Here is a 26,194-nt window from a genome sequence, read left to right as displayed (position 1 = left end):
TGCCAAATGCTAGTCAGAGTAGGAATAGCAGAATAGTTAGGATGAAGATGTGGCTTGATCAGTGATGGTTTTAGTTTCCTTGCATATTGGAACCAGTTCTGGAGGAGGTAGGACCAATACATACCAGGGCAGGACCGGAATAATGTCCTAGGGGGATTGTTTGCTAGAAATGACATTAACATATTGGACAAGGCCCCAGGAATCTCTTATCTTGCCTCTTGCAATAACTTTCGATACATCCCATCAAGCTATTGGGACTCACCCACCTTAGTGCCCAATACTACCCCCCTTCTCTTTGTCAGAATGTCCTAGTATAATAGCACAGGTATCCTCCCTGAACTGACTATCTTCCACATCTGTCTCCTTGGTAAACACTGATGCAAAGGAACTTAGCAGGTCAGGCAGCATCTGTGGAAAAGAGTTAACAGTCGATGTTTGGGGCTGAGACCCTTCATCAAGACTGGAAAAAAAGATGAGATGTTAGAGCAAGAAGATGGGGAGGCGGGAGGAGAGGAAGAAGTATAAGATGGTAGGTGATAGGTGAAACTGGGAGAAGGGGGGTAAGTTGAGAGCTGGGCAGTTGATTGGTGAAAAAGATATAAAGGGTTGGAGAAGGGGGAATCTGATTGGAGAGGGTAGAAGACCATGGAAGAAAGGGAAGGGGGATGAGCACCAGTGGGAGGTGATGGGCAGGTGAGGGGTTAAGGTGAGAGAGGAAAATTGGAAAGGGAATTTGGTTAGCTACGTGGAACAGTCTATGTTTCAAGCCTACACTGGTATCATTCTCCAACTTTTCCTGGGCTACATCGACAATTGCGTCCCTCCCCACTGATCTCCCTCCTGGTACATATCCTTGCAAGCGGAACAAATGCCATACCTGCCCCTACCCCTCCTCCATCACTATCATTCAGGGCCCCAAATCAATCCTTCCAATGAGACGACACTTCCCCATAAGTCTGTTGGAATCACCTATTGTATCCGATGCTCCCGGTGTGGCCTCCTGTATATATCGTTGAGACCCAACAGAGATGTAGCATAGGAAAAGTTGGGGAGTGAGACCAGTGTATGCTTGGAACAAAGACTGTTCCATGTAGCCAACAAAAAGGCAGGGATTCCTATTCCTGATTCTCTCGCTCCCTGCTGAGTTCCTCCAGCATTTTGTGTGTGTTGCTTGGATTTCCAGCATCTGCAGATTTTCTTGTCACTGATACAAAGTACTCATTTATAGGATCTCACCTACATGCTCCATCTCCAAACATATGTTCCCTCTTTGATTTTTGAGTGGTGTTACCCTCTCTCTGGTTACAGACACAAGAAATTCTCCAGATGCAAGAAATCTGTGCAGGCAAAACCTACAAAGTATGGAGGATGCAGTCCAGTCCATCCCAGGCAAAGCTCTCCCCACCACTGAGCACATCTAGATGGAGTGGTCCCGCACCATTCATCATCAGGGTCCCCCACCATCCAGGCCATGCTCTCTTCTCACTGCTGCCATCAGGAAGGAGGTACAGGAGCCTCAGGACCCACACCACCATGTTAAGGAACAGTTATTACCCTTCAACCATCATGTTCCTGAAGCAATGTGGATAACTTCACACACCTCAACTCTGAACTGATTCCACAATGGGCTCACTTTTAAGGACTCTATAACTAATGCTCTCAGAATTTTATTTATTTATTTGTTTATTTATTTACTGTAATGGAGAAGTTTGTCTTCTTTTGTAAGTTGGCTGTTTATCAGTCTTTGTACTTATTCATCTATTCTATTGTATTTCTTTGTTCTATTGTGAATGCCGGCAAGAAAATAAGTTGCAAGATAGTATCTGGTGACATACAGTATATAAATATTGATAGTAAGTTTGCGTTGAACTTTGAAATGCTGGAGGATCTCAGCAGGTCAGGCAGTACCTATGCAGGGGGAAAAGCAGTCAATGTTTTGGGATGATACACTTTACTAGGGGGGTGGGGGTGAGGAAGAGGGAAGGAGCCAGAATAAGAAGGGGTGCAGGAGGCGGAGAAGGAAGAGGAAGAGTACAATCTGACAGATGATAAGTGCGATTGGGTAGGAAAAGGTGGGTGGGTAGAGCAAGGGGATGATGTAAGGAGCTGGGAGGTGATAGCAGGAAGAGATAAACGGCTGAGGTTGGAGGGATCCAATAGGAAAGGACAGTGGACTTTGGAATAAATGGAAACCAGAGGGAGGTGATGTGCAGGTTATGAGGGGGTAGGAGAAGGGAAGGGGTGAGAAGGAAACTCAAATGAAGAATTAAAGTGGGGGGGGTGGTGGGAACAGAGCAGAGTTGTTACCGTAGTTAGAGAAACTGATGTTTATGCCACCAGGTTGGAGGCCACCCAGACAGAATATGTGTTGCGCCTCCAACCTGAGTTTGGCCTCTCAGGGCAGTAGAGGAGATGGTGGACAGGCATGTCTGAATGGGAATGGGAAGTTGAACTGAAATGGGTAGCCTCCAGGAGATCCTGTGTGATCCATACTTACCTTTATCTATAGCTATCCTAAAACTTAGAGTTGTGCTCACTGTTCCTTAACTGATCAGCCACAGAAAGGTAAATCACCTGCCAGGTTCATTGCCCAACATGTCCAGCATGGCCTCTCCTCTTGTTGGACTATCTACGTAGTGATCGAACAAACCCTGCTGATTAATAATTGAATTCAAACATTGATGTTTAACAGGATCTGCCTGTCCATGTGTGTCGGGAAATGTCAGCTAACGTGAAAGTACTGCAGACAGTAGAAAAGGAAAATATTACACTGATCTTCATTGTATGAGGCTTTGAGAATCCACTGCAGTGAGTACATTTTTCTACAATTAAACAGGCCTTGGTGAGACCATAGCTGTAGTCTCACTGTGCAGTTTTGGTCTCCTTGCTTCAGAAAGAATTCTCTTGCTATAGAAAGAGTGCAGCAAGTGTTGATCGGCTGGATCCCCGGGGTTGTCATATAGAGAGAGATTGTGTTGACCCACCTGTATTCAAGAGATTTAAGAAAAATAAAAGGATTTTTCATTAAAATATCTAAAATTATGACAGGACTTGAGGATGCTTCCTTTTGTTGGGGACTCTACAATAAGGGTGTACATCCTCAGGAAAAAGGAGAAGGCTGAAGGGGTAACTGCGAGGAGGTGAAATGGCTTCACTGAGAAGGTGGGGTAATTGTGGATTTGTCTCCATTGGAAAGTGGCAGAGGCCAGGTCATCAAATCTATTCAAGAAGGTGACAGACAGATTTCTAGACGAGGGTCTGGGAATAGTAGAGTCAAAGAGCAATACAGCATGGCTACAGGTCCTTCAGTCAACAAATTCATGCTGATCACAGTGCTCACTCAGCTTGTCCCAATTTCCTGTGTTTGGCCCATATCCCTCTCAGGTCTTCCCCTCCAAGGCTATCCAAGCTTCAATTATGCTATTGTACCTGCTTCAACTACTTCCTCTGGAACCTTGTCCCTCGGTTACCTTTTAAATATTTCTCCTCTTTCCCTAAATCTATACCCTCTAGTTTTGGGCTCCCCTAGCCAGGGAAAAGACTGCTACCATCCATCTTGTCTATGCCTCTCATGATTTTATAAACATCCACAAAGTCATCCTTCATTCTCCTGATCTTCAAGGAATGAAGACCAAGAAATTACACCGAGATGTTGGTGAATGGCTGCCCAGGTTCCAAGGGCAAAGTGGTCTGTTCATGTTCCTACTTTCTCTGGAATTCCATTCAGATCATGAATACTTCCTTTGGTCCTCGAGAGGAGAAGGTGAAGGTTAGGCAGGTGAGCCTGGTGCAGGCTCTCACCTCCTGTCACATCTTAGCACACCCTGAATCATCCGTATGGAGTACTGCACTCAGCTCTGGTTGGCCCATTATGGAATGGGTGTGGGGGTCTGCAGAGGGTGTTGAAGAGGTTTACTAGGATTAAAGGCCCTGCACATGGACAAATGTGAGTTGTGGAGATTGAAGGGCGACCTGATACATGATTTTCAGATTTTTAGAGACATAGGTAGAGTAGACAGCAGGTATCCTTCTCCCGACAACACACACAAAATGCTGGTGAACCCAGCAGGCCAGAGAGCATCCATAGGAAGAAGTACAGTCGACGTTTCGGGCCGAGACCCTTCGTCAGGACTAACTGATTTCTGGCCTGCTGCGTTCCACCAGCATTATGTGTGTGTGTGGCTTGAGTTTCCAGCATCTGCAGATTTCCTTGTGTTTGCATCCTTCTCCAGGGGTTGTTTAATACTAGAGGCCATGTGTTTAACGAGAGAAGGAGAATAGTCAAAGGAAATGTGTGAGGCATGTTTTTTATCACACAGAGAGTGGTGGGTGACTGTATTGATAGAGGCATTTAAGACAGTCACATGAATGTGCATAAGATCATACAACATAGGAGCATAATTAGGCCAGTCAGCCCATTCCCTTGTGGCTGATCTAACATCCCTGAGAGAATGGAGAGATATGGACATTGTGTAGTGAGAAGAGATTAGTTTAGCTCTGCATTTAAATACTAATCTGATTCATCTGGCAAAACCTTGTGTGCTGAAAGGCCTATTTCTGTGCAGAAGTTCTATGTTGCATGCTCTGTGCTCTGACTCCCAGACACTCTGGTCATCCCAAGAGAAATGTTGTGTTGGTGATTCTGTTCTGTGCATTCTGGCAGTGGATCCTTAATGGGACAACCTCAGGGCTGTAGAAAAAGCACACTATTCCTGAATGCAAACACTCCTGATAGCCCGACATACCGAGGGCTTGATCCTCATACTCCTGAGCCAGATCCTCCATCTCATCGTACAGGTCTGTGTCATTCTCATCTGAACTTATCTTCTTCAGAATCTTACAGGCAACCAGTGAGGCAGCAATACTGTCCACACCCTATAAAACAGAAAAGAAGTTGTTAGGTGACTGGATGCTCACTCGCCTTCGATGAGCGAGGCACTGAGTAAGAGTAAGGGAGACGTTTTGCAGTTACGTAAAACTTTGGTTCAGCCACACGGATAATTATGTACAGGAAGAAGGTGGAAGTTTTGGAGAGGTTGCAGTAAAGGTTTGCTGCCTCGATTAGAGGAGATGAGCTATTTAGGTCATTTTCACTACAGAGGGAGAGAGTGGAGGAAAGAAAGAAAGAGGGAGGGAGACAGGGAGAGGGAGAGGGAGGGAGAAAGAGGAAGCGAGAAGGAGGGAGAGAGAAAAGGGAGAAGGAAAGAGAGAGAGGGGAAAAGGAAAGAGAGAGAGAGGTGAGTGAGGGAGGGAGAGAGAGGGAGGGAGAGAAAGGCAGAGAAGAGAGAGGGAGGGAGAGAGAGGTAGAGAAGAGTGGAAGGAGGGAGAGGGAGGGAGAGAGAGAGAGGGAGGGAGTGAAAGGGAGAGGAAACAGAGGGAGTTAAGGGAGGGAGAGAGAGGAAGAAAGAAGTGGGAGGATGGGAGGGAGGGTGGGAGAGAGAGGGAGGGAGAATGAGGGAGAGAAGGGGAGAGTGAGGAGGGAAGGGAGGGAGATGGAGAGAAAGTGAGGGAGAGGAGAGAGAGGAAAGGAGGGAGAGAGAGGAAGGGAGGGAGGGAAAGGAAGGGAGGGAGTGGTGAGTCAGGCATCCAAGGTGATTAGTTAATCGGGGAAGGGTGTAAGATGACAGACAGGTTGTGCCAGGTAGGGAGGGGGAGTGGGGATGATGTTGAGAAACAGTGGCAGGTGCATGATAGACAGAGGCAGAGAAAGAGAGAGAGAGGAAACATGACAGGCAAGTGGAGCGAGGAGAGGGGAGGGAGTGTTATGATTTGTGACAGTTGTTGGTGGAAGATATGCAGGAACATGGAAGTTTGTAGCAGGTGCACTCTAGGTAACGGGGGAAATACACAAAAAATTATCGAAGTCCTTGGCCCAAGGACCACAACACCACTCCATTGTATTCCCCCCAAGCCTGCATCGAGTCTGTAACTCAAATCGTATGTTTCTCACAGGTAACTCACATGGATCACACTGTGTCTCTGGAGGAGCTGTGCTGTTCTTACATGTAACTCCAGCCCCATAAACATGATTGCTTCTTCACTTCCTTCCTCGTGCTGGGCAAGGAAGGGCTGGACAGTAAGTGCTGCAGAGTCAGTCACACTGCACCGTGAGATGGGACAAAACCACCGCTCGCCAAAAGGAGGACAGCTTTGTGAGTCTGGACCAGAAGCCAGTGAGTCCCTCTTTGGTTACGCCCTTACCTGCTCCCAAAAGATGGAAGCCAGTTCCTTGTGCTTCATTAAGATTGCCCAGATGAAGAGGTCACGCTCTGGATCTTCAAGTTTTCCCTCATGGAGCTTATCCCGCTGGCGGTGAATACTTGCCACATTCTGGGAATAAAACATGAGAGTTCCATGTTAGTTCACCCTTCACTGGCATCTTCTTGCACCAGCATTTGAAACTGTGTGGAAGTAAATGAAATTGGTTGAAGGCACAGAGATGCAGACAGCACCATGCACAATTCAAGCCATACGTCCATAATATATAGGAGCAGAATTAGGCCATTCAGACAATCGAATTTGCTCTGCCATTCCACCATGGCTGATTAATCATTCCTCTCAACCTCACTCTCCTGCCTTCCCCTGTTAAACCTTTGGTGCCCTTACAAATCATGAACCTATCAACCTCTGCTTTAAATATACCCAATGACTTGGCCTCTACAGCCGACTGTGGCAATGAATTCCACAGATTCGCCACCCTCTAGGTAAAGAAATTCTTTAAACCCAAAACCACTCACAATACTCCAAATGTGGTCTGACCAATACCTTATAGAGCCTCAACATTACATCCTTGCTTTTATAGTTCAGTCCTCTCAAAATGACTGCTAACATTGCATTTGCCTTCCTTACCAATGACTCAATTGTGCACGCTAGCCTTTAGGAAATCTTGGATGAGGACTGTAAGTGTGAGGTGGTTCATTTTGGTAGGTCAAATATGATGGCAGAATATAGCGTTAATGGTAAGACTCTTGGCAGTGCAGAGGATCAGAGGGATCTTGGGGTCAGAGTCCATAGGACACTCAAAGCTGCTACGCAAGTTGACTCAGTGGTTAAGAAGGCATACGGTGCATTGGCCTTCATCAACTGTGGGATTGAGTTTAAGAGCCGAGAGGTGATGTTGCAGCTATATAGGACCATGGTCAGACCCCACTTGGAGTACTGTGTTCAGTTCTGGTCGTCTCACTACAGGAAGGATGTGGAGACCATAGAAAGGGTGCAGAGGAGATTTACAAGGATGTCGCCTAGATTGGGAAGAATGCCTTATGAGAATAGATTGAGTGAACTTGGCCTTTTCTTCTTGGAGCGGAGGATGAGAGGTGACCTGATGGAGGTGTACAAGATGATCGTGTGGATAGTCAGAGACTTTTTCCCAGGGCTGAAATGGCTAGCACAAGAGGGCAAAGTTGTAAGGTGCTTGGAAGTAGGTACAGAGGAGATGTTAGGGGCAAGCATTTTTATGCAGAGAGTGGTGAGTGCGTGGAATGGGCTGCCGGCGGCGGTGGTGGAGGTGAAAAAAATAGAGTCTTTTAAGAGACTCTTGGATAGGTACAAGGAGCTTAGAAAAATAGAGGGCAATGGGTAAGCCTAGGTAGTGCTAAAGAAAGGACATGTTCAGCACAGCTTTGTGGGCCGAAGGGCCTGTATTGTGGTGTAGGTTTTCCATGTTTCTATGTTTCTATGACTCCTAAGTCCTCTCACACCTCTGATTTTTGAATTCGCTCCCCATGTAGAAAATAGTCTACACCTTTATTCCTTTGACCAGGCCAAACTAACTTCTAACGGATGATATTCACTGTCCACCTTTCACCCTGCTTTAATGTCCCAAGATGCATCAGTTCATACTTATTTAAGTTAAATTCCACCTGCTATTCCTTGGCCCACCTCAGCTACATCCTGTTGTTGTTTTAGGCAGTGCTGTGTATTAAATTTCTTAGTAGTATTTGGGTCTTATTGTTTGATTCAGCATTCTTATTTGTTTAAATAATTCGGTATAGGTTATATGTAAAAAAAAGTGAATTGCACACGTTATGACACTACCACATGATACATGGGATGTGCACTTCATCTAAAGTAAAAACCAAGCTAGACTCACATTCTCGGGACTCGCGTCTTATTCATCAAATTAGTTTAATGTTTAGGAGCTACAAAACATAACAGTGAAGATGAGGTATTTTTTGAATGAAAACTCAAGGTGACTACCTACCTGTTGAAATGCAGCGAGACGTTTGAGTTTTTTAAAGAGCACAACGAGAAACAATCCAGTTAAAAATGTAGCACAGCACATGTTCTTCAGAGGGAAGACACGATCGAGTTAAAGAAAAGGCAGAAGATAGAAGATTTCATGGGTCCATAAACAGTGAGTACAGGGTGATAATAGTCATTTAAAAAAAACAGAAATGGCTGGCTACTTTGGAAAGATCGATGTGTTCCACTACACAAGATGTAGCTGGAATATGTATCCGGAACAGACTGAGCTGTATTTTAAAGCAAATTAAATAGCCAATGAGAAACAAGTAGCACTTTTGCTGAGTGCATTGGATTTATAAGCATACAGTTTGCCTTGAAGTTTAACTACTTCAACCAAACTGGCAGAAATGAGCTTTGCAGATATTGTGAAACCAATACAAGAACAGTTAGAACCAAAGCCATTGATGATTGCAGAATGCTTTAGGTTTCATAAGCAGAATCAAAAGGAAGAGGAGTCCATTTCAGATTTTGTGGCTGAATTGAAGAGATTGTTTGAACATTGTCAGTTCAGTGATGTGCTTAATGATGCACTGAGAGATTGTTTAGCTTGTGGAATCTTACAAGACAGCGTTCAAAAGAGACTCCTGACTGAAGCACAACTTATGATTAAAAGAGCAGTTGAAATAGCTGAAATAGCTGTATCAATGGAAACAACGGTCAGAGACCCAATTGAGTTGCAGTCAGGAATTAAAGAGAGTGTGAACAAAATTGCAAAGTCCAGACAGAAACCTACCTGGCTGAACAAGTAGTGTTGCGGTTGTGGCAGGATCTCACCAACACCAGACCAATGCAGGTTTAAAAGTGAAACTTGAAGAAAATGCAACAAAGTAGGACACATACAAAGAGCATGTTGGGCAGACAAAAACAAATGAACTGCACAGGGAAGAGAAAAAGATTTAGAAAATAGCTGCAGTTTCAAAAAGAGCACTAATCCGCATGCTGTTGATGAAAAATCTGATAATAATGAGAGTTATATAGGACTGATTAGCCTTTAGGTTCACCATGTGAAAACTAACAATGGACAAGCAATACGGCTTACACTAGAAATGAATAGTAAATTAATTAAAACAGAATTGGACACTAGCTAGGCTGTTTCAGTCATTCCACAAATGAGTTTGAATGGTATTTCAAAGATACTGAACTGAAACCTGCAGATATCTAAGAACTTATACTGGAGAAAAGATAACTCCTGTGGGGATGACATTTGTAACAGTGAAATACAACAACCAACAAGCCACGTGAGATTGTATGTGGTAAAAACAGGAGGGCCTGTATTGTCGGGAAGTGATTGGCTGAGACAATTACAACTCGACTAGAGGTCCATCCACCATTTTCATGCCACAACCCCTGTAATATAGTCAACTGAAAGCAAACTAAGAAACGTGCTGGATGATGCCACAACTATCCACATGCCAAACACCATGAACCGTGGCCTGACAGAGGGCAAACAGTTGTTGGTGTCAACCTCTGTGCCTCTGGTTGAAAAGCATATTGGGCCAAAGAAATAAAAGCAATAAGTTGTAAAAGCAATTCCTCTTCTTAAATAGGGCCTTAATACCCTTCAGAAACCAGTGCTCCCAAGCCTGTTAGCCTTACCTTTTGTTATAACAGGAACATACAACCTCTGCTCTCTCAGTGCTTCAGTTTTGAAAGACTCACACTTACCAAGCATCCATTTGCCAGAGAACAACCTTTCGCAATCTACCTTGTCAGATGCTTTCCGATGTCATGTCTTTAGAATCTTAACCTGAAGACCAGACCTATTCTTCTCCATAACTATATTGAAACGAAAGGAATTATCATCACTGGATACAAAGTGCTCCCCTACATAAACTTCTGCCACTTGCACTTTCTTATTAGCCTTATAGAAGATCCAATATCACACTCTCTTTGGTAGGGACCTCTATATGTGGAGCAACGAAACTTTCTTGAACATATTCGACAAGCTCCATTCCATCCAGCCCAGAAGGAGTCCCAGTAAATATGTGCATTGTTAAAATCATCTACTTTTACAGCATTATGCATCTTACAACTGTTTGCAATCTAACTACAAATTTGCTCCTAAACTCCACCTGTCTATTGGGTCTATAACATAATCCCATTAATATAGCCCGACACTTTTTCCCAGGGCAGAATTGACTAACATGATGGGCATAACTTTGAGGTGTTTGGAGGAAGGTATGGGGGGGATTTTAGAGATAGGCTTTATTACATAGCATGTGTTGGAGTGGTGATAGGGGCAGATGTATTGGAGATATTTAAGAGAATCTTAGGTAGGTACAAGGGTGATGGAAAAATGGAGGGCTATGTGGGAAGGAAGGGCTTGATTGATCTTAGAGTAGGTTAAGGTGTCAACACAATGTTATGGGCTGAAGGTCCTGTACTGAGCTGTTCTATATTTTAATCTATTTTAATATAATCTATCTAAATTGTGCTTGACTAGGAAAAGGGGAAGCACAATGAGCCTTGAGTGTTCTTGTGTACCAGTTGCTGTTTCAGTAAGTGATAAAGAAATCAAATGATATGCTGGTCTTCATAATGAGAGGATTCAGGTACAGGAGCCGAGACGTCTATCTGCAATTGCAATAGGTGGGATCGTATTTTTGGTATTACTGTATTTGCATCTTTAGTCACCTTATCCAATGGAGGATGTCCTTGATATGGAGATGTTTAGCCAAGGTTCACCAGACTGATTCCAGAGAAAGCAGGAACTGAAGTATGGAGGGACGTGGGGTAAAATGAAGCTTATATCCACTGGAGTTTGGAAGAATCAGAGGGGATCATGGAAAACTATGAAATTTTAACAGAATAGGACCGAGTAGATGAAGGTAGGGTGATTCCAGTGGCTGGTGAGTCAAGGATCAAGGGAAATTTCTTCCCCCAGAGAGTGGTGAACTTGTGATAAAGGACATCTCCCACCCAGGCCTTCACTCTATGCTCAAAGGCCAATGATGTGGATGGGTGACAAAGGACTTCTGCAGTCAAGGCCTAGGCTCCACGCTTGAAGGCCGTGAGACCGGTACACGTGAAGGCCAGTCAGTTGCTGTGCCTGGAGCTTGAGTATGGAATTCATCTGGATTTTAGGGTCCCGTCATTGATTAGTCTGGGTGTTTGAGTCTGAAGGTTGATCAGAGGTCTGGAAGTTGAAGCCTGATGGCCAAAACCTGAGGTTGGAGACTGGAGGCTGGAGGCTTGTCCTGAATTTGAAGTGTGTGTGGGTGAGTGGGAGTGAGGAAAGGGGCTTGTTTTGCTGTTGGTTTTTTTTGCTTGATGTATTTTGTTTTGTCGTGTTCTGTGTTATTCTGCTGAGCATTGAATGCATGCTATAATGGTGTGGACACACTTGCAGGCTGCTCCCCCCAGCACATCCTTAGGTTGTGTTTGTTAATGCAAACAACACATTTGACTGTAGCTTTCCATGTATGATATACGTATGTGATAAATTAATCTGAATCTGTGAAATATTCCATATAGTATTCCAAAAGACCTCCTTATGTCATCAACCAACAGGCAGCAGGGAGATTTAAGAGTCATCCAAGTTGCTGATTATACTTCTAAACAGTTCTTTCTAGTTGCAAGGCCTTCAGATGTGGACCACAGGAGACACAAAGAGAAATAGGAGAGATTTGCCTCATGCTGATCGTGAATGTAATGGCTATGTTTTTTTCTCCCTGACCTGGATTTAGTTAGTAGGACAAGGCAAAGGGAACTTTACTCTGTGTTATAACTTGTGCTATGCCAGCTCTGGGGTATATAAACATGAACAAAGAAAAGTACAGTTGGGAGCCAGACCTTCACCCCACCATGTCTGTGCTGAACACAATGCAGAATTAAACTAACTCTCTTCTGCCTGTACCTAATTGATATGCTTGCATTTTCATATACCTAACAGTCTCTTAAACATCACTTTCATGTCTGTTTCCATTTACTACCTGCTTACTGCTCATTCCAGGCACCAACCACTCTGTGTACAAAAACTTATCTCACACATCTATTTAAATTGAACCCTCTCAGTTTAAATGTGTGTGCTCTAGTACTTGACATATCTAAGATTATCAGAGGCACAGATAGGGTAGACAGCCCAAATCTTAATCCCAGAGAACAAAAATGTCTAGTACTCGAGGAAATGCATTTAAAAGAGATTGTTGTGTATTTAATATTTCAGTAATAGTTGAGTAATATTGTAAATATGTTGTTTGATTAAGCATTCTTTGTTGTTTATATAATGCATTGTGGGTTATCTGTAAAAGTACGTAAATGGCATACGTCATTAAGCCACCACATGATATATGCTCGCCTCGCTAAAGCAAAAAACAAACTAAGTGACATCCCTCCTATCTCATGTTTTCCTTTGAGTTAGGTTTTATGTTTTGGAGTTACAAAGCATAACAGTGAAGATGAGGAAATTTTAAATGAACCCAAGATAACTACCTACCTCTTGAAACGCAACGAGACGTTCGAGTTAAAATAAAAGCACAGTGAGAAATAGTTGAGTTAAAAAAAATTCAGCGCATGTCTCTTCAGAATAGGAGACAGAGATGGTCAAGTTAAAAAATGGTAGAAAATGGAAGAATGTACAGGTTCATAAACAGTGAGTTCAGAATCAGTGATAGTAAACATAAAAAAAGAACATAAATGGCTGGCTATATTGGAAAGATTGATGCAGTTGATTACACCAGAGATAACTGGATTTTGTATACTGAATGGATTGAGCAGTATTTTAAATTAAGTAGCCAATGAGAAACAAATACCAATTCTGCTGAGTGCATTAGATTTAAAGGCATTCAGTTTGCTGAAAAGTTTAACTGCTCTAATCAAACCAGTCAAGATGAGTGAAAGTAATGAAGAAACACCTAGAACTGAAACCATTATTGACTGCAAAACGCTTCAGGTTTCATATGAGGAATCAAAAGGAGTGGGAGTCCATTTCAGCGTACGTGGCTGAATTGAAGAGACTGAGCATTGCCAGTTCAATAATTGACTTAATTATGTACTCAGAGATTGTTCAATTTCTGGAATCTTACAAGAAAGCATTCAAAAATGGCTCCTAACTGAAGTATAACTTACATTTGAAAGAGCAGTTAAAATCGCTGCATCAAAGGAAATGGCAGACAGAAAATGTAATTGATCTGCTGTCAGGACTTATGTGAGTGTGAACAAAATTGCAACGTCTAAACAGAAACCTGCCTGGTGGCTCCCATGCACCAGACCAATACAGATTTAAAGATGAAACTTATGAAAAATGCAACAAATAGGACGCATACAAAGAGCATGTCAGACAGACAAAAATAAATGGACTGTGCAGGGAAGAAAAGAAGCTAACAAGTCAATATGCAGTTTCAAATGAGCACTAACCTCCAGGCTGTTGATAAAAACTCTGATAATGATAAGAGTGACACAGCACTGGGTGGCCTTCAGATTTACAAATGTGAGAACTAACAATAGACAAGCAATATGGCTTATACCAGAAGTGAACAGAAAATGGAATTGGACACTGGCTCAGCTGTTCCAGTCATTCCATAAAATAAGTTTGAACAGCATTTCAAAGATACTGAACTGAAGCCTGCAGGTATGCAACTAAGAAACTGCACTGGAGAAAACATAATTCCTATGGCTATGACATTTGTAACAGTGAAATACAACAATCAACAAGCCATATTGGGCTTGTATATGGTAAAGGCAGAAGGGCCAGCATCGTGGTGTTGTGAGTTGCTGAGCAAACTAGAGTTTGTTTGGAGATCCATCCACCATTTGCATGCCGCATCCCCTGCAACCAAAAGCAAATTAAGAAAGCTACTGGATGATGCCTCAACTTTCTGCATGCTGTACACCATGGATTGTTGTCCAACAGAGGGCAAACAGGCGTTGGTACCAATCTCTGTGCCTCTGGTTGGAAAGTATATTGGACCAATGAAGGACTATGAGGACCATGCTGTTCAGAGGAGTCAGGAAAGGAGTGAAAGCAGTGGTCCAATGACAACAGCTTTTGTAGGCAACATATCTGAGAAAGCTTCTGATATTTTAATCAGACAGTTACTTGTGAAATGTGGCTTGGTTTTAAGTTGGAAGAGAGTTCAAGTAGCTTCGGGAAAGTTGGGAGCAGAAGCTTTTATGAATACAGAAGACCTGTGTGTGCTCTGTGTGCATTAAGGTTATTGCATGAACGTCAAGTAGAAATAAAAAGAGAAAGGAGTTGATGGAGCTACAAAAAGAGAGGATTTGCCAGATGATATTGGGGATGAGGAAACCACAAGAAGAGATCAGGTTGTAAAGGGAACAATGGAAAGATTAATAAGAGAATACTCCAGTGAATTAAATTCACCCTCTCAATATCAAGATGCATATCCTAGAAAGAAGAAAAAGGAAAAGAAAGAGGAGGACATAAGTGCTATGGAAATGGAAGAGGAAAAACAAGACCTAATTTCTTGAGAAATGAGCAAATTCAGAGATACTCACAAGAAATTAGAAGAAAAAGGAAGGTGAGAAAAAGAAAGACAAGTTAGAAAATAGAAGAAAGGTATCCAAAGCTGTCAGAACTACTTCTACAGTCTGAGATTCAACTATGATTCCTAAACCATCACAACTGAAATTGTTTTCACAGCCACAACTCTCATCTGCCATGCAGAGTGATCTCTCTTATCAGTAAAGACGTTACCCACAAGCGTAAGAAAACCTCCACAATGATTAAATCTTTAGGCCTGAATGGGACAATTTAAAATTTACTATGTTGTGGATGTCTATTGCAGTTGTATTATATAGTATACTGTATATATACTTAAGATGGATTCTATATTGAGTTGAGTTTATAGCTAAGCAGGGAAGAGTGTTGTATATTTAACACCAGTAATATTTGAGTAATATTGTAAATATATTGTTTGAGCATTCTTTGTTGTTAAAATAATGCATTACGATTATTTGTAAAAGTATGTAAATGGCACACGTCATTATGCCACCACATGATATGCGTTTGCCTCACATAAAGTAAAAAATGAACCAAGACTCGCATCTCTCGATTTCCTTGTTTCCTTTTGAATTAGTTTTATGTTTTGCAGTTATAGAACATAACAGCGATATACGGGGCAAGTTTTCACCGAGTCATTTATCACCTATCAAACCATTTACATATTTTAAACAACAGAGGTTCCAGTGCTGGTTACAGGCCACCAGCCAGAATAACACCCTCCATTAGATCCCTCTGTTTGCTGTGGGCAGTCAATTCTGAACCTGAAACCAAAAAGCTCAATGTGATACTTACAGGTAATTTCCTAAAGGAGATATTTGGGTACTTATAGAGTGGCTCCATGAATTCACCGAGCAGCTCCTGCAGGACTATGGAGATATGATGAAGGAGGACTTTGCACTTGTTCTCCAGCTTATCATTGATCTGTGGCTGCTTCTCACTGTCCACCACTTTGTGCAGTTTCTTGTATAAGTGAGTGTGATGTGAAATATTGTTGTAAAGTCGGACAAGCATTTCCTTCGAGAGAAATTCACGCAAGTTCACTCCATTCTCTAAGAAGAGTTCTACAAACCCAGGTTTATTTCCAACAAGAGCAGCAAACATGGCTTGGTGGAGGTGGGAGGACTGTGACATGAAGAAAAGAGGTGAGAGAATATCAGTTAATTGTGCAGTGGTTTATCATTGTCACATGTACCAAAAAACAGTGAAAAGCTTTGGAGATTGCTATTTTGGCAATCAATGCCTATTGGTCAGCTGTTAACCAATCCCAGGCTGGCTTTCTCTGAATGGCCATTGTTCCTGACAATGTCTCATTCCTTGTGACCTTTAAAAAGTCATGCTCTGGTTTCACTGTTAAGTTTTGGCTGCGTGGTTTGCTGAATAAAGGTTTATTCCATGTTCTGACTTTGTCTATCTCCAGGCTCTTGGTTTCATCAGTAGCTACAGGGGAGCGAGTGCAACATTTGCTCGACTCTGTATCCACCCCCACCCCACCCCTCTCCGATGACTCTACATTTCTGCATTTCAGTCTGCTGTGTCCTGAGCTCCAGATTCCAACCACCTCTTGTCCTATTGTTAAAACTTGACCTTGGGACTAACGCTTGTACTCCAAATTTTCTTTAAGTGGCTCAGTCTCAATTTCTATTGATACATTTCATTGTTATTGCAAGAAGTGTGAATAGGATGGTTAAGAAGTGCTCTGCATGCTTGCCTTCACTGGTTGAGACACTGGGTACCGTTATTTAATAAGGACCTCACAGACAAACCAGGAATTACATGCCAGTAAGTCTACATTAGTTGAGGATGGGGTGGGGGTGTGGTAAATCACTGGAGGGAAGGTCCTATTAACAATCGGGTAGACGCCAACTGATTAGGGAGAGTTAGCATGGATCTGTGCTTGGGAAATAATGAATTTCTAAATATTTATTAAAGAGGTAATGATGAGGATATAGTAGATGAGTCCAGGGTGGACTTTGATCTTTGACAAAGTTGTTCATGATAGGTTAATCTAGGATTCATGGAGAGTTAGCAAGCTAGATTCCTAATTTGTTTGGTGGTAAGAAGCAAAGAATTTTTAAAGTTTGCTTGTTAAACGGGAGGCCTGTGAGTAGTGGTGTGCCAAATGGTCCACCCAGGGTCCTTAGTTGGTTTTTATTTATATAGACAATTTGGAGGAGAATGTATAAGGCACAATTAGTAATCTTGTGGATGATACTAAATAGGTGGCAACAAAAACAGAGAATAAAGTTATCAACAATTACAAGACGATCTTGATCAGCTGGGTAATTGGGCTAAGGACCGGCAAAAGGCTTTCAGTCCAGAAATGTGTGAGGTGTTAGGAAGTTAAATCAAAGAAGTACTTTCACAGTGAATGTTTAGGCACTGGGGAATGCTGTGGAATGGTGGTACCTTGCAATACAAGTGAAAGACAGTGAGGTGAAAAAGGTGTTTGTCTCACTGGCCTTCAGTAGCCAGGGTACTGAAGATAGAAGCTGGATGTTATGTGGCCATTGAACAAAATGGAGTATTGTGTACATTTTTGATCACCTTGTTATAAGAATGATGTCATTAAGCTGGAAAGAATGAAAAGAAAATTTACAAGAATGTTATCTGGGCTTGAGATCCTGAGTTATAGGGGGAGCTTTGTCAGGCTAGTACTTTATTCCTTGGAGCAATGGAGATGAAGGGTAGCCTTGCAGAGGCGTATGAAATCATAAGGGGCTTAGAGAGGGTAACTGCACACAGTTTCTCCCCCCAAGGCCTAGCTTAAGGTGAGAGGGGAATGATTTAAAAGAGAGTTAAGGCAACAACTTCTTCATGCAGAGGGTGTTGGGTATATGGAAAGAGCCGACAGAGGACTCAGTTGAGGCAGGTGCATTAACAACATTAAAAGACATGTGAGTAAGTAAATAGATAAAGGGGTTTAGAAGGATATAGTCCAAATGCAGGGAAATGGGATTAGCTTCCATGTGCACCTTGGTCAGTGTGGACAGACAGGACTGGAGGGCCTGTTTCCATGTTGTACTACTCTGATTCTATCAGAATAAAACTTCAGAATTCATGTTGAAGTTATATTAAACTTTGTTTTGGCCACATTTAGCATACCGTATACAGCTTTGGTCATCCACATTACAGAAAGGTAGGAAGGGCAAGCCAGGGAACTACAGGCTGGTCAGCCTGACATCAGTAGTGGGGAAGTTACTGGAGGGAATTTTGAGGGACAGGATCTTTCAGCAATTATTTGGAGAGGTTCTTGTTAGGAGGATCCAGCATGGCTTTGTGCGTAGAATTATTTTGAACAGGTAACCAAAACATAGGTAAAAGTAGGGAAGTGGATGTTGGAGGTAAGACGCAAAGGGTGGTGGTTGGAAACTGTTTCTCAGAATGGAGGGCAATGATTAGAGGAGTGCTGCAGAGGTCAGTGGAGGGAGACCTGTTATTCATGATTTACATTAATGACTTGGATGCTAATGCACAAGGCCTGATTAGTAAGTTGGCAGATGACATAAAATTAGTTGAAGTTGTTAGAAGTGAAAAAGTTACCATAGAATACAGGGATATTATAATCAGTTAGGGAAGTGGTCTGAGGAGTTCTAAGTGGATTTCAACATGAATAACCAGGAGGTAATGCATTTTGGAAAATTAAGGCAGTGAAGTATGAATGGTAAGGCACTAGAGAGTGAAGGAGGGAGGAGAAGATGGCGACGCGACGCAGTGCGCGCGGCTGTTCCGAATGAATATCAATTATGTGTAACTAGGGGGCCGTGCACAATCCGGATTTAATGGAGACAGCCGTGAGAAGCAGAGAGGAACATCTGGAGTAACTTCTGAAATGCCTGCTTCACTGCCACTGTTACTGTGCGATCGAGAATCTCCGGAGATGAAGGCCCCAAATCCTCGGCTTTGCCTATACCCTGTTGCCGGGGCCGGGGTTGAAGCGCTCGGCAGAGATGGTGCTCGGTGCTCGGTGTCAAAGAGGTGGTCGGAGGCTCGGAGTTTTTGGACGGACTCGGAGTCGGACTGCGATCGGATGCTTCCAGGATGCTGCATCGGCAAGTTGGCGGCGCTGGAGGTTTACCGTCTGCGTGAGATGATGGGACTTACGAGAGAGTTTGAGACTTTTACTGTGCCCGTGGTCTGTTCTTATCAAATTATGGTATTGCTTTGCACTGTTGTAACTACATGTTATATTTATGTGGTTTTTGTTAGTTTTAAAGTCAGTTTGTCATGTGTTTTTGTGATATCATTATGGAAAAACATTGTATCATTTCTTAATGCATGCATTACTAAATGACAATAAAAGGGGACTGCGTGTCCTCATAATCATAATAGAATAGAGGGACTTAGCAGTGCAATTGCCAAGTTCAGTGAAAACAGTATCACAGGTAGCCAAGGTTGTGAAAAAGGTATTTAGCAAGCTGGACTTCATCAGCCATGGCACTGAGTTAGGAGTTGTTATAGTTGTATAAGACATTGGTGAGGCCACACTTAGTGTACTGTGTATAGTAAGGGTTACTCTATTAGAGGGAAGACATTGTTAAATTAGAAAGAGTGCAGAAAAAAATTATGAGAATGTTGACAGGACTAGAGGGCCTGAGTTATAGGGAGAGGTTGTCCAGGTTAGGTCAGTGAGGGAAAGAGGTTGCATTGAGGGATTAGAGAGCGAGGAAGAGATTTGGGATGAGTGATAAGAGAAGGAGAAGGGCTAAAGAATGAAGGAGAAGAAAAGGTTGAGAGGTTAGAGAGCGAGGAAGGCTGTGTGAAGGATTAAACAATGATAGAGAGGTCATGCAGAGGGGTTTGAGTGAGAAAGTCAGGATGAGGGATTCAAGTTTGTACAGGGACAGAGTTCTGATTAAGGGATTAGGTTTAGTGGGAGAGAGGTTTAGTCTACAGACTATAATATTAGAGAAAATAGTTTGGTAGTGGGATTAGAGAGTGAGAGATGGTTAGCAAAGAAGAATCGGAGAAGGAGGGGAAGTTCAGGCTGAAGTATTAAAGATGAGCGAGGGAGATCACATTGAGGGATTATTGAGAGAAGGCAAAGGTTTGTCCCAGGGAATGCAAGAGTGATGGAGAGATAAAGCCAAGGGATTAGTGAGAGAGGGTCAGGTTCGGGGAGAGTGAGTTAAGGAGTGAGGGAGAGGGTGATTAATGTGACGAAATTATAAGGGCATCGATAGAATGGATAGCAAGAACCTTTTCCCCCATAACTAAAATATGTAAAATCAGGAGAACGCACACTTAAGGTGAGGAGTAAAAGGATTAGAGTCAGTCTGATGAAAAACATTTGTACCCAGAAGGAATGGGGTGAGATCACTCATAACCTTTAACAAAATCTCATTGGGCACTTAAATTGCCAAGCTATAGAAAGCTATGGCCTAAGTCAGTTCAGATGTGCATGATGGTGGGCAGACGTAGTGGGCTGTAGAGCCTGTTTGTGTGATGACTAACAGGGTGACACTGTGTGGACACTTATTCAGTTGGTCTACAGAGTGAACAGGGATGGAACATAGTTCTAAGAGACAGAGATAGCAAGAGAGAGAGGGAGAGGGGAAAAGAGATAATTGTATGCGGGAACAAGAGAGAGTATACAGTACGTGTGAAAGAGTGAATAATGGGTCAGAGAAAGGAACAAATAACAGATCACCTTCCACTGTTTGTCATTAGTGAAGATGTGGCTCTTGGCAATGTCAAGTCTGTTCCAGGCTATAGCCAGCTGCAGTTGATGATCCAGGTTCTCTTGCCATTGGTGCCCACTGGAACTGGAAGCTGGAAATCGCAATGGAAAATATTTATTTTAAAATGTTTTTGACTGATGCATCATGAAAAAGCCTGTTTTGGTGAGAGTCAAAATTTATTAATTTATTTAGAGATGCTACACAGAGCAGGCCCTCCTGGCCCTTCGAGCTGCCCCCGATTCAACCCTAGCCTAATCACAGGACAAGTTACAATGACCATTTAACCTCCCAACCAGTACTTCTTTGGACTGTGGGTGGAAACCCACACATTCCATGGGGAGGATGTACAGTGCGCCAAGCGGTGTTGAATTGAATTCTGAACTTCGACACCCCAAGATGTGATAGCATCGCACTATCCATTAAGCTACTGTGGTGCCATGGTACATGCAAATCATTCTTCAGTGACGAAGCAGGTCAGGTAGCATACACGGAGGGAAATGAACAGTCAATGTTTCAGGCCAAGATCCTTATCCTTACCTTTTATTCTGACAACGTAGGCTTAAAAATGTCTTTCTCCACAAACACTCCACTATCATTTCTGACACTTTGGTTCCCATCTACTCGCAACTTTAGATTAAACCAGCCATCCCCATGTGCAGCACTGGCAAACCCTTTCTGTAGGATATTATTCCCCCTTCAGTTCAAGTGCAAAACGTCCCCTCTGTACAGATTCCACCTTCTCTGGAAGAGAGCTCAGTGATCCAAAAATCTGAAGCCCTGCCTCTTGCATCAATTCCTTAGCACATGTTAAACTGTATGATCTTCCTATTTCTGGCCTCACTAGCATGTGGCATGGGTAGCAATCCTGAGATCACAATCCTTGAAGTCCTGTCCTTCAACTTAGCACCTAACTCCATGAATTCACTTTGCAGATCTTGTCACCTATTCTACCCATGTCATTGGTACCAATATGAACCACAACCTCTGGCTGCTCACCAATGCTGTGGACTCGATCCGAGATGTCCCTGACCCTGACACCTGGGATGCAACAAACTGACAGGGAACCTCTTTCTAGTCCACAGAACTTCTTCTCTGTTTCTGTAATAAACAAATCCTCTGTTACCACAGCTTGTGTCTTCTCCCCCTGCCCCCCCCCCAACACTTCTCTTCTGAGCCACAGATCCAGATGGTGCCAGAGGCCTCCTCACTACAGCTTCTTCCTGGTAGGTCGATTTCCGCACCTCCCCCCCCCCCCCCCCCCAGAACAGTATCCAAAGTGGTATACTTATTATTGAGGGGAATAGCCACAGGAGAACTCTGCACTGGCTGCCTATTCCCTTTCCCTCTTCTGACAGTCTGCCAGGTACCTGCCTCCTGCAATTTAGGGATGATAACCTCCCTGTAGCTCCTGTCTATCCTCCTCATTCTCTGAGATGAAACATGACACACATCCCTCCATCCACTGCATATGCAGGTATTTATCTAAATGTCTTTTAAGAGCCTAAATTATATCTGCTTCAACCGCCTTCTGTGGCAGCACAATCCAGCCACATAGCTCTCTCTGAGTAAAAAAACCCTGTTCTGCACACATTCTTTAAATTCTCTCACTCTCAGTTGAAACCTATACCTTCATGTCTTTGACAGTTCTATCCTTGGGGAAAGATTCTATACCTCATGGTTTTATAAACTTCTGTCAGTTGGGGAAGACCACTGCCTAATGTCCTTCTGCAGAGATGAGTTTGATGGGAAAGTACCTCATACAACGGAGACTGAATCACCCTGGGGGTCACATGAGTAGCAAAGCTGCTTTGTTCAACATTTTTGAATGCATTGATCAAAGAATACTAACAAAGTGTGTAGAGCGTTTTTTTTTACTGTGTTTATTGTTTTTCTATATGACAATAGACAATAGACAATAGGTGCAGGAGCAGGCCATTCGGCCCTTTGAGCCAGCACCGCCATTCACTGTGATCATGGCTGATCATCCACAATCAGTATCCAGTTCCTGCCTTATCCCCATAACCTTTGATTCCACTATCTTTAAGAGCTCTATCCATCTCTTTCTTGAAAACATCCAGAGACTTGGCCTCCACTGCCTTCTGGGGCAGAGCATTCCATCTATCTGCCACTCTCTGGATGAAAAAGTTTTTCCTCAACTCTGTTCTAAATGACCTACTCCTTATTCTTAAACTAGCCTCTGGTTCTGGACTCACCCATCAGCGGGAACATGCTTCCTGCCTCCAGCATGTCCAATCCCTTAATAACCTTATATGTTTCAATCAGATCCCCTCATATCCATAATATGTATTTTATTATGAATAACATATACTTTTGTAATCAGAAATGTAAACTTCTATCCGATTTGTCCTCAGTCTCCAACTGGGGTGTTTCATTTTGTGATGTTAAACCAGGCCAGAACGTACACAGTAAACAGCAGTGCACTGGGACTTGTTGGAGAATGGAGAAATCGAGGTGTACAAGAACATAGGGGTACAAGAACAAGAACTAAAAGTGCTGACGCAGATAGGCAGAGTGGTGAGGAAAGCATAAGGCATGCTTGCCTTCATCAGCTGGGGCACTGAGTACAAAGTTGGGACATCATGTTGCAGATGTACAATTGGTTAAGGTCACAGTATTTTTCCTAGGGTAGGGGAATCTAAAACTAGAAGGTATACACGCAGTGGCCACTTTATAAGGTACATCTGTACATTAATGCAAATATCTAATCAGCCAATCATGTGGCAGGAACTCAATGCTTAAAAACATGCAGACATGGTCAAGAGGCTCAGCTGTTGTTCAGACCAAACACCAGAATGAGGAAGAAATGTGGTCTAAGTGACTTTGATCGTGGAATGTTTGTTGGTGCCAGACAGGGTGGTTTGAGTATCTCAGAAACTGTTGATCTCCTGGGATTTTCATGCCAAACAGTCTCTAGAGTTTACAAAGAAAGGCGTGAAAAACAAACAAAAGCATCCAGTGAGTGGCAGTTCTGTGGGCAAAAACTCCTGCTAATGAGAAAGGTCACGTGAGTATATCCAGACTGGTTCAAGCCAACACAAAGGCAAGAGTAACTCAAACAACCAGGCATTACAACTATAGTGTGCAGAAGAACATCTCTGAATGCACAACATGTCGAACCTTGAGTAGTTGAGCTACATCTGCAGAAGACCATGGACGTACACCCAATGGCCACTCTGTTAGGTACAGGGGATACCTAATAATGTGGCCACTTATTGTAGATTTAAAGTGAGAGGGGAAAGATTTAAAATGAACCTGAGTGGCAGCTTTTTCACCCACTGTGATCAGAATATGGAATGAGGCCAGAGGATGTGGTTGAGGCAGGCACATTAACAATATTTAAAAGACATTTGGGCAGGTACACAGATAGGAAAAGTTCAGAGGGATATGATCAAAACATGGGCCAATGGGACTAGCTCAGTACGGTCTTTATGCCATTCAGGACTGCACTAAGCTCAGATCACAGAGCGAAAGGCACGACATGAAGCCAGTAGCCCACCCAGTGCCTCGCCCACTCTACCTTTCAGCCCCGCATTCACTCACCTTTCAGTAAGGCGTGAAGAATGGCAACATCCAAATCATTCTTCCCTGATGTGTCTGCTTGGAATATAGTCAGAAGTTCCCGCATCCTGATGATGTCTTGGACCTGAGAAAGGGGGAACAAGGTACGGTGAATTTCGCCAGAGGAACTGGTAACAGATCAGAAAGCAGGGGCACTACAGCTTTACGGTTGAGGGAAAATCCAGGAACAACTCTGAATGTAAGATAATGAGTGTTGTAATTGCCTTTGTCTTACCCACCAGAATCACTAGTTTTCTACCAGCTCTTTTCCCCTTTACCAGAGATCTGCCCTCTGTTCCTTCGGTCCCCACACCCCTCCTCCATCACTACCTGAGGCTAAATCAGACTCCCCACAACCTTTCCATGTTATGTCACATTAAGAGAACAGGCGACCTGTATTTCCCCGTTAGACTTGCGAGACCATGGATCTGTGCCTGGAAAATCTTCACTCCCCAGGGCGCAGGCCTGGGCAAGGTTGTATGGAAGACCAGCAGTTGCCCATGTTGCAAATCTCCCCTCTCCACGACACCAGTGCTGTCCAAGGGAAGCAAATTAGGACCCATACAGCTTGGCACCAGTGTCGTCGCAGAGCAATGTGTGATTAAGTGCCTTGCTCAAGGACACAACACGTTCCCTCGGCTGGGGCTCGAACTCACGACCTTCAAGTCGCTAGTCCAATGCCTTAACCACTTGGCCACGTGCCCATAGCTCAGTAAACCCCTGTTTTCATTTTTATTTTATTTAGAGATACAGTTATAGCCCCTTCCAGCCAATTAATCTACTAATTCATATGTCTTTGGAATGTAGGAGGGTTTGCACATTTGTGGTCACGGACAGAACAAGCAAACTCCTTACAGACAGTGGTGGAACTGAACCCGGCCGCTGGTGCCGTAATAGCATTACATTAACTGCTTAACATCTGTGCCTCTGTCTTCATCTCAGTTCTTATGATAACACCACTTACAACTTAAACAGCCTGAGTGCAAGGGTTTGGGTAATGGTTCTGACTGGCAAACATGAGGAACCTGCATAGTGTGGAGTGATGGTTGTACTCAACAGGAATAGGGATAGCCTGCAGCCAATCTTGGTTCTAACCAGAAACCCAATCCCAATACACCTTCACTTAGTTTACAACTGAGTGAGTTTAGGTACGTGAGTAACTCCTGCTGGACAGATATGTCAACGTCAAAGTAAATTTATTATCGAAGTATGTACATGTCACCACGTTCTACACTGAGATTCATTTTCTTGCAGGCATTCACAGTAAGGTAACTGTTAAAGCAACTTGAAAGAGGTTTTCAACCTAGTTTAACTTAAAATTGGTTTGGAAAAAAGTCAATATTAAAAAGGGGAGAGATAGATTTTCACTTTGTAGAGCTGGTCTCAGTAAAATCCAACTCTCATGGTAGAATTATAAGTGTCTGCACTGGGGAAACCTGGTGGGTTAGGCACCATCTACGGAGGGAAATAGACAGTGGACATTTCAGTAAAGGTCCTTCATCTGGACTGCTTGGAGAAGGAAACAAGCAATGCGGGGTTGGGAAGCTGTCAGGCTGGAGGGTGTGGAGGGTAGATCTCCAGAAGTGATTTGGTCAGGGACACAGTGGCTTCACAATCATCAGGGGTGTGGTGGTCCGGGGGTAGGTAAGGGGAAGTGTCCGAGTGTGCAAATGGGTTTCTACAAGGCAAGGGTTAGTCTGCCAGACAACAATGACCCAAATGACACCCGTCCATTTCCTTCCACAGATGGTGCATGATCTGCTGAGTTCTTCCAGAATCTTGCTTACAATGGTGTCATGATTTGGAAGGGTATTATGAGAGATCTGTTTGGGGCTCACACAGAGAAGATCACAATGTTGAAGCCTGGCTCCTTTAACTGGTTACCAGATATAGAAGAGAATGAACAACAAATACTTGGTGGAAGGGGACCTACAGGTGTTCAGCAGACAGATGAAAGGGACTGTGATACTGGGAAACAACACACACTAGATCACACACAAGTTCCTTAGGATCAAGGAACACACACAAAAAGCTGGAAAAATTCAGCAGGCCAGGCAGCATCTATGGAAAAGAGTATAGTCGACGTTTCAGGCCGAGACCCTTCTTCAGGATTGAGATCACGGAACTGAAGGTCTTTAAAGAGGTTGATAAAATCATGAGGGGCACAGATAAGTTGGGTAGTAACAGTCTTTTTACCAGGGTAGGGAAGCCTAAAACTAGAGCCCTA

The 26,194-nt window shown here is 43.3% G+C and overlaps 1 protein-coding gene across 3 annotated transcripts in view; it reads right to left on the bottom strand.

Annotated features, from left to right (window-relative positions):
* The window catches only part of trpm2 (transient receptor potential cation channel, subfamily M, member 2), a 200,612-nt gene that overhangs the window by 93,523 nt on the left and 80,895 nt on the right, over positions 1 to 26,194 (bottom strand). For all 3 annotated transcript variants that reach the window (XM_072261153.1, XM_072261151.1, XM_072261152.1), the window contains 5 exons: positions 23,950 to 24,052; positions 20,358 to 20,479; positions 15,503 to 15,832; positions 6,202 to 6,330; positions 4,746 to 4,875 (listed from right to left, as the gene is read on the bottom strand). In XM_072261153.1, the coding sequence (XP_072117254.1) occupies positions 4,746 to 4,875; positions 6,202 to 6,330; positions 15,503 to 15,832; positions 20,358 to 20,479; positions 23,950 to 24,052 (814 nt within the window). The remainder of the gene's footprint in view (positions 1 to 4,745; positions 4,876 to 6,201; positions 6,331 to 15,502; positions 15,833 to 20,357; positions 20,480 to 23,949; positions 24,053 to 26,194) is intronic.

This window comes from Mobula birostris, chromosome 6, assembly GCF_030028105.1.
Source record: "Mobula birostris isolate sMobBir1 chromosome 6, sMobBir1.hap1, whole genome shotgun sequence".
Classification (NCBI taxonomy): Eukaryota; Metazoa; Chordata; class Chondrichthyes; order Myliobatiformes; family Myliobatidae; genus Mobula; species Mobula birostris.
The sequence above is the reverse complement of the archived record's forward strand: the minus strand, read 5'-3'. Positions and strand labels throughout refer to the sequence as shown.